This window comes from Myodes glareolus, chromosome 6 (genome assembly GCF_982192425.1).
Source record: "Myodes glareolus chromosome 6, mMyoGla1.1, whole genome shotgun sequence".
Classification (NCBI taxonomy): Eukaryota; Metazoa; Chordata; class Mammalia; order Rodentia; family Cricetidae; genus Myodes; species Myodes glareolus.
Window position 1 is genome coordinate 40,059,104 of NC_142031.1, and position 13,941 is coordinate 40,073,044.

General features: G+C 44.1%; 1 protein-coding gene across 1 annotated transcript; it reads left to right on the forward strand.

Annotated features, from left to right (window-relative positions):
- The first annotated feature begins 2,047 nt into the window (after nt 1-2,047).
- Nucleotides 2,048-9,707, forward strand: Mrpl35 (mitochondrial ribosomal protein L35). The gene is made up of 4 exons (XM_048430418.3): nt 2,048-2,140; nt 6,809-6,998; nt 7,948-8,092; nt 9,341-9,707. The coding sequence occupies exons 1-4, from the start codon at nt 2,098-2,100 to the stop codon at nt 9,527-9,529; spliced, it is 567 nt and encodes a 188-aa protein (XP_048286375.1). The 5' UTR covers nt 2,048-2,097; the 3' UTR covers nt 9,530-9,707.
- Nucleotides 9,708-13,941: the final 4,234 nt, after the last annotated feature.

Consider the following 13,941-nt stretch of genomic DNA (forward strand, 5'->3'; position numbering starts at 1 on the left):
ACACACACACACACATACACAAACACACCATACAAAAAAATAGCCACAATATTTTTAATAGAAACATTTAACACCAGACAAATTAATCCTTACTCACTAAAACTCACGATTTTTTAAAAAATATTTATTTATTTATTATGTATACAATATTTTGTTTGTATGTATGCCTGCAGGCCAGAAGGGGGCACCAGACCTCATTACAGATGGTTGTGAGCCACCATGTGGTTGCTGGGAATTGAACTCAGGACCTTTGGAAGAGCAGGCAATGCTCTTAACCTCTGAGCCATTTCTCCAGCCCAAAACACAATTTTTTTGTTTGTTTGTTTTAAAATGTTACTAGATTTGGAAGTGGTGATACAGACCTATAACTCCAGTACTCAGGAGGTAGAGACAGGCCCCCAAACAGCAAAAAATAACAACAAAAAATGCTATTAAGACTCTACTAACGTCCCTTGGAAATTCACGTCACAAAGGCTTCCTTGCCAATCAAAACACCTTTAACTGTGCTGGAAGACTGCTCGGAGTAACGCCTTCTCTGCACTAGCCTGAACCATGGGAAGGCTGGATGTGGGGCATCCACCTCAGGCCTAGCACTCCTGGTGGGAGGAGACGCAGAACCAAAAATGGCTTGAAAGTTCATGGACCAAATAGCCTCAAATATGTAGCAGAAACACAGCAGCAGAGACATCAAGATACCTTACGTCAACAAGGCAGGGGGAACAGAACCCGGAATGTTAGTCCCACACACATATATAGCCCTCACATACAAAAGCTGACCCCTCACACGTATAACTCCCCCACATAAAAGTTACCAGCCCCATACACATATAGCCCTCATGCATGAAAGTTAACATCCCCACACATATAACACATGGAAGTTACCACCGCACACACATATAACCCTCACACATGAAAGTTAACACCCTCATACATAACCTCCCACAATAATTAGTATTTTTAAAGAGCATTTATGAATGTCTCGATGACCTTTTACTATTTGTGGATGATGTTGAACTCAAAACCGCCAGCATAGGTAGGAGATTGCCATGGCAACAACAGTGTTCCAGGCTCACCCCATGTCTCAGAGAAGCAAGAATAACAGTCTTGAGAATTTTCAAAACATGATTGAGATAACCCATGGGGATCACAGGTTCCTCTTTCAGAAGATTCCATAGGGACTGGAGGGTTGGCTCAGTGGTTAAGAACTCTGACTGTTCTTCCAGAGGACCTGGGTTTAATTCCCAGCAACCACATGGCAGATGGCAGCTTACAACTGTCTGAAAATTCAGTTCCAGGAGATCTGACACTTCACACTGATTCACATAAAATAAAGTTAAATAAATCATAAAATTAAAAAAGAAAAGCCCATAAACTGACAATTATTTTTGTATTGTTAAAGTTTTCTTTTGTCTTTTGTCTTTTTTTTTCTTTTTCTTTTTTTCTTTTTTTTTTTTTTTTTTTTAGGTTTTTCGAGACAGGGTTTCTCTGTGTAGTCCTGTCTGTCCTGGAACTCGATCTGTAGACCAGGCTGGCCTCGAACTCACAGAGATCCTTCTGCTTCTGCCTCCCTAGTACTGGGATTAAAGGTGTGTGCTACTACCACCCTATCCTTTAAAAAGAAAAATGGGCCTGGATCCTTTGGAAGAGAAGCCAGTGCTCTGAACTGCTGAGCCATCTCTCTAACGCCTAGTTTTTGCTTTTTAAAATTTTCTTGTTAAGGGTCTTTACATAACCCATGCTGTCTCAAAAGCAGCGACAATAATTCTTGTTACTAGCTATTCTAGAAGATTTCTTGTGCCCAAAAGTTCCAAGTTGGGGATCTGGCGAGCGCTTGTTTCAAAAATGGGGAATTTAGACAGTACCGACTCCTACAAGTTCTCCTCTAGCCTCCATAAGCGGTGACATGCACGGACCCAAATATACATGCACACAAATATTTAGAACGGTTGTGATTTAGACTAAAATCTAGTGTCAAAGGCACAGTCCAGATTGTCGGACCTTGGCCACGCCTGTTCCCCTTGACTCCGCCCCCGTTGCATTTCTTACGCTCTGTTTTAAGTCCACTGCAGCCACCGTAGTCAGGTGGCTACGGTCAAGATGGCGGCTTCCGTCTTTACTGGTGCGGTGAGAGCCGCTTCAGGTCAGTGCTCTATTGACGTCTTCCCAGAGAAAAGAACTGGCGCGGGAGGGAGTGGGGCGTTTTGTTTGGAAGTTATCCGGGAGAGAAAAACCAGCAAGGTGACTTGAAATTGGAGGTTTACTGCGAATGTTCTCTGGGGAAGTGTGCGCGACACCTTGTACGGGGTCGTATCCGTGGCCCGCGTTCACCGCGTCCACCTTGCGCTAAAAAGCAGACCTGAGACAGGTAGAGGAGGCGAGGGTGACAGCCAAATCATTTTTCTGATTTAGAAGTTCAACCCGCCTCTCGCGACCTTTGATCTTGAGAGTCATGTAGTTTCTCTGAATTTCTGATTCTGTAGAGGTATGTGGGACTCATCCCACCTGCGGATTAAACACAAGCCCCCAAAGCCTCGAATTATACGGGTACACTTGAGAACCGTGTGTAACCATCACAAGACTGGTCAAATTCGTTTTGAACTACGCCCCTCTGATGGGGGAAATACAAGGGTGAAGGCAGAACCAAGTAGAAAATTACATTACTCAACTATGGTAGGAGGGATCAATTTATTGTTATTTGCACACAAGTTATAATGTACGGATAAAATTCTGTACAGAATAGACAGAAGGCCAAGAATAAAAAAGGAACCACATACAATTTCCAGGTATTAGAGTTTAAAATAAGACGTTTTTTGAGTTATGAAATATGTATAATGAAAAGTACATATGACATGCATAAATGGTTTAGCAACTGTAACGTGCACATATGTGTAACTAACACTGGTTCAAGACAGGTCCCTTCCATCCAGTGCACTGCCCCAGTCATTTTTCCCTTGCCTGTTCTTCCCATGGCCACTTTAGTATCTACACCTTCATCTCTCAAGAACATACCTTGTCGGTACTGAACTTCGTGTGTGTATGTGTGTGTGTGTGTGTGTGTGTGTGTGTGTGTGAGAGAGAGAGAGAGAGAGAGAGAGAGAGAGAGAGAGAGAGAGACTAGCTGTGGAATTACTGGGTCATAGGGCACATACATAAGCTGTTTTCTAAAGGACTGTGCTGATTTTGTCACCTCAGCAGTAGAAGTTCATAACCTCCATAATATGTAGTATTATCAAACCTACACTTTTAAAAAATATTTACTAATTTTTAAATTTGTGTGCATGAGTGTTTTGTATGTGTGCCTGGTCTCCTTGGAGGCCAGAAGAGGGCACCCCTGGAACTGAAGTTAAGGATGGGTAGCTGCCATGTGTTGCTGGGAATTGAAGCCTGGTCCTCTGCAAGAGTAACAAGTGCTCTTAACTGCTGAACCATCTCTCTAGCCCTAAGACCTACGTATTTTCCTCATTCTAAAGGTTATGTAGTGGTATCCAGTGTCTTTTAATTTTTAAAAGGTTTTTATTTTTATCTGCTTGGTCTTAGTCCTTGATCCCTTACATAGATGATATAGATCAACTGATCATATATAAAAATTATCTTTGTTTGGGGGGGTAGTGCATGCCACAGCAACCTTATGGAGATCAGAGGATAACTTTTAGGAATTGGTTCTTTTCCATCATGGGTTCTCCAGAGTGAACTCAAATTGTTCGGTTCCCACTGAGCCATCTGATTAACTCTCATATGATATTTAAATTCCACTGAAAACACTTAAAAGAATTATGTAGAGATGGGGCTTTGCCATGTAGCCCAGTCTGGTCTTAAACTCTCAATCCTCCTTAGCTTCCCAAGTATTGAGATTCCAAGTGTTTGAACCCCACACCTAGCTTTCTTCAGTGCGTTTTTATCTGCTGTCAGCACTGTTTTCTCTGAGCCGAGCCCTCTTAAGTCACTTTACTGTTTTAGCTCATGTACTCCTCTCCATAAGTAGCTAATTCAAAGTGGAGGGAAATGAGTATAAGGAGGTCAAGCAATTTGCTCCTGTTTGCACAGCTAGTTAAGTGGGAGAGCTCAAGTTAAAGCTGGTCTGGTTCAAACACTGTGACTGCCCCATTTGTTTGGTGAAATCAGTGCAGTAGACAGTGGACCACTGTTCTACTTGGCTGTCAGATTAGGTAGGGTTTTGTTGTTTGGAGAAAAGGTCTCACAATGTAACCCAGGTTAGCTTGGAGCATGCTATAATATCTGTAGGCTTGCCTCGTACTTGTGGTGATTCTCCTGCCTCTGCCTCTGCCTCTGGAGTGCTGGGATTGCAGGCATGGGCCTCTACACCCAGATCAAATTGGTTCTGGCATTTGTTTTTTGAGATAGTATCTCTTGTAGCCCATTCTGGCCTTTAACTCTGAATTCCTGCTTCCACCTCCCATATACTGGACTTCCTGCCTGTGCCACCATACCAGGCTTGCCTTTTGTTGTTTTAGACTAACTTTATTAACTAAGTAGAATTGACTATACTTGTATTTGTGGGTATGTTTGTGTATGAGGGTGTGTACTTGTAGGTACATGTCTGAGGACATGTCTTGGATGTCACATTCTGGAGCAATCCATCTTGTTCTTAGAGACAGGGTCTCTGGGATGTGGCACTCAGTGATTAGGCTGGCTGGTTGGCCAAACAAACTCAGGTCTACCTGTCTCTACCTTGCCAGTGTTGGAATTATAAGTATGCCCAGCTTTTTACATGAATTCTGGGCATCAAGCTCAGGCCCTTTTTTATTTTTGGTTTTTCGAGACAGGGTTTCTCTGTAGCTGTGGAGCCTGTTCTGGCACTAGCTTTTGTAGATCAGGCTGGTCTCACTCACTGAGATCCACCTGCCTCTGCCTCCAGAGTGCTGGGATTAAAAGCGTGTGCCACCACTGCCCAGCTAAGCTCAGGCCCTTATGCTTGCATGGGAAGCCCTTTAACATTCAAGTCATTTCCCTAGCTCTAAAATACTCGTTTTTATGCATCTAGTTTTATGACAGAATTATCACCAAATTCCAATCTTAAGACATTTCTATCATCTCGTGGAATATTTTTAGCGTGTATGTTCTTGAGTCCCACATTAAGTTGGTTAGAAGGTACTAGAGAAGTAAACTCTATGATCATTCTAATTTGCAGAGTGGCCTTAGGGGAAAGAATGGATAAAGGATAGCCTCCAGTCCCCACATTCCTGCCTTCTCAACTCTGCCTTCTGGCTGCTCAGCCTCATTCCCACTGCCTGTTCCTGGGCTTTTCTGCTATGGTTGGGAAGCAGAGCACAGCCTCTGGCAGGCCTGATCCTGCTCTTCCCATAGCTGTATTATTTTTTCAGCACCAAAGCCTTTGCTAATGTTGCTTGTCCTACCCAAAATGGGTTTTCCTCCTTATTGGAGGGTCTGTTTATTTTCTTGTTTTCCTTTCAGAACTCCTTCAGCCAATAGCCTTTAAGATACCAGCCCACTTTGGGCATAGTCTCATGTACTATATAAGTGCAGACGAAAAGCGTGCATGGCCCTTTTTCTGCTGGATTCGGTCCCAGTGCACGCAGAGGACTGCAGATTGCTACCCTTTCTGTGAGTTTATCCCAAATAAATAAACAAACCCTTGTTATACTCCATTCTGGATGATTGTGGAACTCTTGGATACAACTACGTGTGTACGTGGAGGCTTGATGTTAACATTGTCTTCTGTGGCTCTTCAGCTTATTTTTTGTGATGGGATGTCTCACTAAACCTGGATCTCTAGCAAGTGCCTGTCTCTATCCCTTTCTTACCCCAGTACTGCGATGGCACCATGTTCAGCATTGGCTTGGGTGCTGGGGATCCTAACTGAAGTTTTCATGCTTGCGTAGCAAGCAGTTCACTCACTAAGCCATCACCTAGCCCTTTAAAAAATTGATTTTATTATTTTAATTATGTGTATTCGTATATGTATAAGTAAGTAAGCTAGTTGCTGTATTCATTATTAAAGGCGCATGCACATGTGAGTGCAAATGCTGTAGGGAGGCCAGAGGCAGCAGATCCCCTGGAGCTGTGGACCACCTGATGTGGACCTGGGAACCAAACGCAGGTCCTTTGCAGGAGCAGTGTTCACATTTAACCACTGGGCCATCTCTCCAGCCCCTATTGATTTTTTTGTTTGTTTGTTTGTTTGCTTTTGTTTTATGTTATTTTGTATTTTTGAAGAAGGGTCTCATGTAGTTTAGGCTGACCTCAAACCCAATCTGTAACAAAGGATAGCCTTGAACTCTTGATCCTACTCCCTCCCCTTTCCAGTGTTGAGACTGCGGGTGAGGGCACTGTCCAGCAGTCTGTTACTGTCAGAGTAAGAGAAGCACCTCTTCTGGTTTCCTCAAGAATCTCCTCCTCTCTGCGTCCAGCTTGCATGTCTCTAATCTGCCATTGCACTGAGTCTGGAGGGGCTGTCTCCCTGTGGTATAAGATTGGCAGGTGGCAATCTGTCTTACGGGTATCCTGTTCCTCACTGCTGGGCATAGAGCTAAGACAAGTCAGTCTGGAGTATATGATGATTTTAGCATTCTAAATTTTGTAAAAAAACCATTATGTATTAAGAATGGGTAATTTTATCGTATGTAAATGAAGTTGATACATCAATGATATCGTATTCATTGATATCATATCAATGAAGTTGGTCAGAAGCTTCTGTGTATCTGGTGCTCAGGAACCTTTTGGTAGGTCTAACTTGGTTTCCATGCAAAATAATGTATGCATCCAATATAATATATGCATGTATGTGTTAGAGCATATTCAGTATATGTTCTTCTCTCTGTCTTTGCAGGAATATTACGGCCCCTGAATGTTTTGGCATCTTCAACCTATTGGAACTATGCCAAGAATGCCTGTCTTAAGCCTGCACTGTGCACCATTCATTTTAGACATATTCAGACTCCAGTTGTCTCCTCTGCTCCAAGACTTGTCACATCTGTCAGAAGCCTGACACATGGGCCGACTGCAGCAGTCCTTAATAGGTAGAGTATGCTCCATTACATAGTTATACAAATTTCCTAAAATCTTTGTGCTATCCTAGGCATGTAGTGCAGTGGTACAGTGTCGTCCTCCTTCCCCATTAGTGAAGCTCTTTCTTCTGTCCCTAGCACTACAAAATCCATACAGCGTGGTCAAGGCGGTTTAGAAGTGGATGATCTTGCCCTCCCTGCAGTCTATGAGGAGGGAAGTATGATTGGTATCCTGGATGCCCGGAACAGGAACTGAGCACTTCCTTGCCATCTTACTGTGTAGTTGTGAACTTAGAGTCACCCTCCTGCTCAGTCTCCTGAGTGCTAGGAGTACAGGCATGCAGCACCACACCCAGCTTTGTGAAAATATTTGCAGCTCTGGGGAAGGAACCTAAGGCCTTGTATGTCCTGGCTTAGTACTAATAGTGATGCTACCTCCACTCTTGGGCTCATTTCTGATGTTGTTCAGCTGTTCCAGATGGAGGATGTCAGGCGAACCAGAGATCAAATGAGATGCTCAGCCTATGTGGCTTGGCTGTGTGATAGTCAGTCAGTCAGCAGATGGTCAGTTAAGCACCCATAGGTACCCAGCACTGTACTTGCAGAAAGTACACAAAGATAAACAAGCTGAACTCCTCAAGCAGTTTATGCTCAGGTAGGCAGACAGGTAAGAAACTGTATGATTAAAATACAGGGATAGATCCTCTCGTAGTGACTGAGTAGGTGGGTTTATTCTTGTTGTTAGGGAATTGGACCTACAGTCTTGTATGTGCTAAACACAGTTCTACCTTTCCCTTAAGGGCAGATTTTAGAAGGCTTGAAGTTGGGAAGGGTGCCACCCTTTGTGCTTACTGTCACTTGAAGTAATGTGCTGTGCTAAAGGTCAGTTCCCTCCAGTGGAGCTGTGTGATGTCTCATCCGCCACTCAGTCTGATGGCTACATTTTACAAACTGTATTTAGAGTGGCCGCACTGGTTCCCAGTGTCCTGAAGCCGCCAGTCAGAACTCTAACATACTGCAGCAAACGGAAAGGCAAGAGGAAGACAGTAAAATCAGTCGTGCATCGGTTCCTGCGACTTCATTCTGGCCTTTGGCTGAGGAGAAAGGTGAGTCTTTATACTGTTACCTGGCTGAAAGACAGGAAGTGATGCAGCTGAATTCAGTGGTGTGCTCTCTAATCTTTCCAGTAGCTCCTTGGTGTTGTCCGAGATGCCAGCTTTGCAGGCATCCCTGTCCATCCTTGTGCAGAGGAAGGGCACACATGTGTGAATAAAGTAGAGCATTATTCAGAGTGGCAAAGTCTTCAGTAAGGCAGGCACACCACAGTCACTATTGGAAGCCTGAAAGGCTTATCCCCTCTCTTAGAGACCTCAGCTCATTTCTCCACTGAGACAAGTTTGTGGTTCCTAGCCGGGGAGCTCAGGTGTCTGGGAGATGCTGCACGGCAGTTTCCATGCTTCCTTATATCATGCCAGGCCCTTTAGTGTGAAATGAGTGATTTCCTTTCCTTCATTTCTAGTCCCTCTTTTGTTTTAAATTTATTTTTATATTACATGTATGTATTTGCCTACATGTAGTTATGTTCACCATGTGCATGCCTGGTGCCTGCAGAAGCTGGAAGAGGGCATTTGATCCCTGGAATTGGAGTTAAAGATGATTGTGTGCTGTCTTGTGGGTTCTCTGTAAGAATAGCAAGTGCTCTTAGTCGATGGGCCATCCCTCCAGCCCGTGTGTCCCTAGTATTGGGCTCTGGACTCTTGGTCTATATTACAGAAGTCCTGATAAAGTCTTTAGCAGGACTCAGCCCAGTTTGTGTCTTGTACAGACAGTCCCGCTTCATCAAAGTCTAATTTTAAATTTTAATTTGTTAAGTTGATTATTATTGGGTAGGGGACATACCACAGCATGCCTTTGGAGGTCAGAGGGCAGCTGTGCGGAGTCTGTCTCTCTTTCCACCTTCCATGGGTTTGGGGACTTCTTTTCCTCTACTTTTACTTGGGTTCAAGAGCTGACTCAGGTCATCAGGCTTACGAGATGAGCGCCTTTATTGCTTGCGCCATTTGGAAAACAAAAGTCTGGGTTAGCTTACGCTAATTATAAAATCTGGAAGTATTTTCTGGGGCATGGTTTCATTCAGGCGACCCTAACTCTTATAATTTATTCCTTGCTTCTATTTCTGACCTAGGAACTAAAGTTTCTAGTGTTTTCATTGTGGTCCTATTGCACAGTCATCTTAGGATGCTAGTGGTGATGAGCAGGACTCTAAGATGACATCCACAATCACCTGTGGCATGTGCCACCACACCCTGCTGCCTTTATGATTTTAAAAATGTCTTTGTAACGTTATCTCATAGGCAGGCTATAAGAAAAAATTATGGAAAAAGTCAACGGCAAGAAAGAAGCGCTTGAGAGAATTTGTGTTCTGCAACAAGACCCAGAGTAAACTCCTAGATAAAATGACGACGTCTTTCTGGAAGAGGCGCAACTGGTACGCCGGTGATCCTTACCAGATGTACCACGATCGAACAAACCTGCGAGTCTAGTTCAGAGCTTTCCTAGGTTTCCAGCCGTGGATCTTTGTGTACACGTCCTTGCAGAAGTGAGTATGTGGTAAACTGTAAACTGTACCACCTGATAGACAAACAGAATACCACCATTGTGCTTTAAAATAAAAGTCCATGCATTAAACATCCTGGAGTTGGTCATGGAACTAAAAGTTAAGTTTTTTGTGCATTATTTCCAAAAATGGTAATGGTTGCGAAGAATCTCAAGTGAGGAAAAACACGAAAAGACACTTCAATAGTGGAGAGTTAGGATTGCATCTAGAGCCTCGCATATGCTGAACAGACATCCTGCGTGCCTATCCTCAATACAAGGCATGATTCATTTACCTTGGAACTCAGGAACCACCTCACAGTTTGATCTACTTCTGAGATTTCCCCACCCCAGCTTTGGGAGGGTGGAGTTGGATGGAGCACATAGATGGTGGGGCTGTATGCCTCGTCTCTGCCACGTAGGTGACTCTACCCATCACTCTTTATCCTGACTGTGCTTATGTAAAGTTTGTGTTCCCTCAGACCATTCAATGTGAACCTGTGGGTTCCTTTTAACGTTACAGCCCTCGCCTCATGTCATCTTCTGTCTCTTATTGCCGAGAGACTCTTAAGTGGGCCAGCTTGCTCATTTAAATAAATCTTAATCCATGCTACCATGCAATGTAGAGATTGCCTGTGTCTTAGTTGTATTAGCAGGTTCAAGTGGAATGAAAAAGCAGTTGTGAGCCGTTCTGCGAAGGGGTGACACAGGGTAGCAGTGTAGTTTCATCTTGTGTCCTGGGTTCTTTGTGCTTATGACAGTTATTCATTTTATTGTAACGGGATACTTTTTGTAAAAGTAAACCACCTTTCCATATAAGCTTCTTGAAACACACGGCTATATAATAAACTCTTTTACCCAATTTTTCTTTTCATCTTTAACTTTTATTTTTTACATATATGAGTGTTTTGCCTGCATGTATGTATGTATTTGCACCATGTGGTGCCTGGTGCCGTTGGAGGCCAGAAGAGGATTGTTTGGTCCACTGGCATTGGAATTATACATGGTCGTAATCCACTATGTGGGTGCTGGGATTGATCCTGGGTCCTCTGCAAGCACAGCCAGTGCTCTCAACTGTTAACTGTCTCCAGTCATCTGTCCAGTTTTTAAAAGTTTTTAAACCTTTTTTAAAAGTTTATGCACTTGAGATTTCTTATTTTCATTTGTAAGAATAAGCTTTTCTCCAGAATTCTCTAAAATCGCATTGTGGAAACTAAGGGGATAAGAAGTATCTGTCATTTGAGGAGACTGGCGGGCTGCCCACTGTGCTCAGAGGGCAGCAGTATCAATTCACCCACTTCAGAAATGGAAGAGGCCGTGGCCACAGCACCCTGAATGCACATGACTTTGCCTGCTCTCGGAAGCTAAGCGGGTCCCTGTTAGTACTGGGATGGGAAATGATGAAGAGTTACGTATTATTTACTTTTGTGCAAGGGATGGCCACAGTCCAAGGCAGCAACTCTAGCGCTCTGGTTGGAATTATCTGGAAGCATTTGCAAACAAAGCAGCTTGCCAAATTGAAAATTCCCATTAAATAGAATTACGAAATACTGTTTGAAACCTTATTCTACTAAGCCACTTAGTAGAATAAGATAATTGAAGTTCTGTGGCATGTCAGGCCATGAATTTGAGGCCATTCATTGAAACCAGGGCTTGTATTCATTAAACGGAGAGGGATGTGGAATAATGTGAATCCAGAAAGCCGAGCACGTATGTATTTGTGAGACCAGGCACGCAACTTGAGCACCTCATACTCCACATGGCTTCTGTTCTGGTGGCTCTTCTTGCCTGTGCCACATTCCTGAGGTGGCAGAAGCTGAGTACCGAGGGGCTTGTGCATTTCCTCACCCGCACAGCTCCCGCTTCCAGCACATCTGTGGCACTGGGAAGAGCTGGTGCTGCAGAAACTGAGAAAGAAGACACCGTGCAGCCCCATAACTTCTCTAGGTTCAGTGTGGATGTTTCGGGTCTCTGTTACATGCCTCAGCACCTTGGTGTCCCCAGTGGCCAAGGACAGGCTAGGCAGGGAAGGACCAGCAGCCACAGGCCGTGGTAGATGGGCTGCAGGCACTTTGTGTATGGGTTTCACATGTAGCTTTTGTTTGTGGGTAGGGGAGCTTTTCATCAGAGCTGAGTTTTTAGTTTGACAGTAAAGCAGTTTGCATTAGGGCCTGCCTAAATGATACTCAAGTATAATTGTTTACTTACATGTAATTTGTTAAACACTTGCTATATTTCAATATATCTGCACAAATCTGCCAGGCCTCATATCATTAGCCTTACAGCAGAGCTAACATTTATCCCTGGTATAAACTGGAGGCCACTAAAGCTTACAGAGGCTTAAATAATAACTCTGAAATACACCTTATGCATCCTAGAACTCCTGTCTAACTCTTTGGGATCTTGTGTGCTTCCTTTGATTTTCTAACTAGATAGGACAACTCAGATTTTAATCAAATAACTGATCCGACACTAGTAAATCCTCCAGTTCCGAAGTTGTGTGACTTCACTTTCTACTTGTCAACTCTGTTGGGGCACGGCCCTGACTCAGTAAATGAGTAAATGAATGGATTTCTAGCCTTCCTTCCCATCTCTTCTCCTGTTTTCTGTCCTCTGAACCTACTGCTTTCCAGTCCGTACTATACAAACAAAGGAAACAACTGTGATTAGCTCTGAAGCTTCAGGGTCCTCTGTGACTCCCAGCAAAGTTGGAGGCAGCCCGCTGCCTTATTGTTGGCTGGTTTTTTAAATAGTTCCCTTAACCAGGACTGGCTTCAAATTCACGGCTAACTAAGGATGACCTTGAACTTCTGACCCTCCCTCTCCACCTCTCTGATTTCTGGGAATCATAGGAATGTGCTATCACGTCCTGTTTCTGTGGTGCTGGACAGGAACCCAGTGCCTGATGCTCATGGTTTAAAGGTGAGGGGTGCAGAGGGTTAAGGGCATCTTTACCATCTGCAGTGGCTCCACACATGTGCAAGCCTGTTCTAACCTGCATAGGTGAAGAAACACTCACGGAAATGGCTACCCAGCGGTCTGCTTACTAAAGTGAAGCTGCCTACCAGTGGGCTACCAGTTTCCTAGGTACCCAGGTTCCACTGATCTCTAAAACAGTGCAACAGCAACACCTTACCGTTACTATTTGTGTGATCATCTGGGCTTCTGAAACATGTATCAGTGACATCATCCCATATAGTGGGCAAGTTTCCAGGCTAGGGAGTAGTTAACCGTTCAGTTTCTAACCCTTGTTACCGTCTACGTTTAAAATTAAATTTTAGTTAATTTATTATCTATAATTCTATGTTTGTATTTTTGAGGCAGTCTCATTGTGTCCCAGGACTGCCTCAATCTCTATGTTGCTGAGAATTCCCTTGACTTCTGACCTTCCTGCTTCTGCCTCCAGGGCTGGGACTGCAGATGTGTACCACCGTATCTGGTTTATGGTGCTAGGGATTAGACTCAGCTTCGTGCGTATTAGTCAGGCACTCTGCCAACTGAGCTACATCCCTAGACCCCTCCCACACTGAAAAACTTAGATTACATTTTAATGATTTAATTTTGGGGTGGTGGGTATGTGTGCCACAGTGTGTGAGTGGAAGCCAGAGGGCAGCTTGCAGGAGCGCCTTCTCTCCTACCATGCAGCTCCCAGGATTTTGTTGTTGATGTTGTCTGATTGGTTTGGTTATTTTTGTATTTATTTTATTTATTTTGTTTATTTATTTATTTTCAAGACAGGGTTTCTCTGTGTAGCCCTGGCTGTCTAGGAACTCATTCAGTAGACCAGGCTGGTCTTTTACCTCAGAGGTCGGACTGCCTCTGCCTCCTGAGTGCTGGGATTAAAGTGCACCACCACCACCCAGCATGTCCCAGGGTTTAAACTCAAGCCCTCAGGCCTGTTGGCCAGTACTTCTGCTTCTTAAGCCACCTCACCATCCCTCCTACATTTTCAACAAGTATTCTGGAGTTGCTCAGATGGTATGGTGGCTAAGAATGCTAAGAGGACCCAAGTTTGGTTCCCAGAACCTACGTCTGGTGACTTAGGACCACTGTAATTCTAGCTCCAAGGGATCTGATGCCCTCTTCTGGCCCTTGGGTATCTGCACTCTTGTATACAGGCACACACATACACATAATTTGCTGAGAGCCAGGCCAATCCAAGGCTTTCTCAGAGGCCCCAATGAAAGGACAAAAGGAACCTAGTTCTGTGACCTGGCCAAAGGTGTGGAGCTAGGGCCAAGCCCCTGAAGGAGTTAAGGTTTTGGTTTCTGGGAAGTTGGCTTTTTCCCTTGAAGAGACTGGAGTTATCGGTCCCAGTGCTGATGTGTGCCGGGTCTCTGATGCCCTGGAAATACCCTGT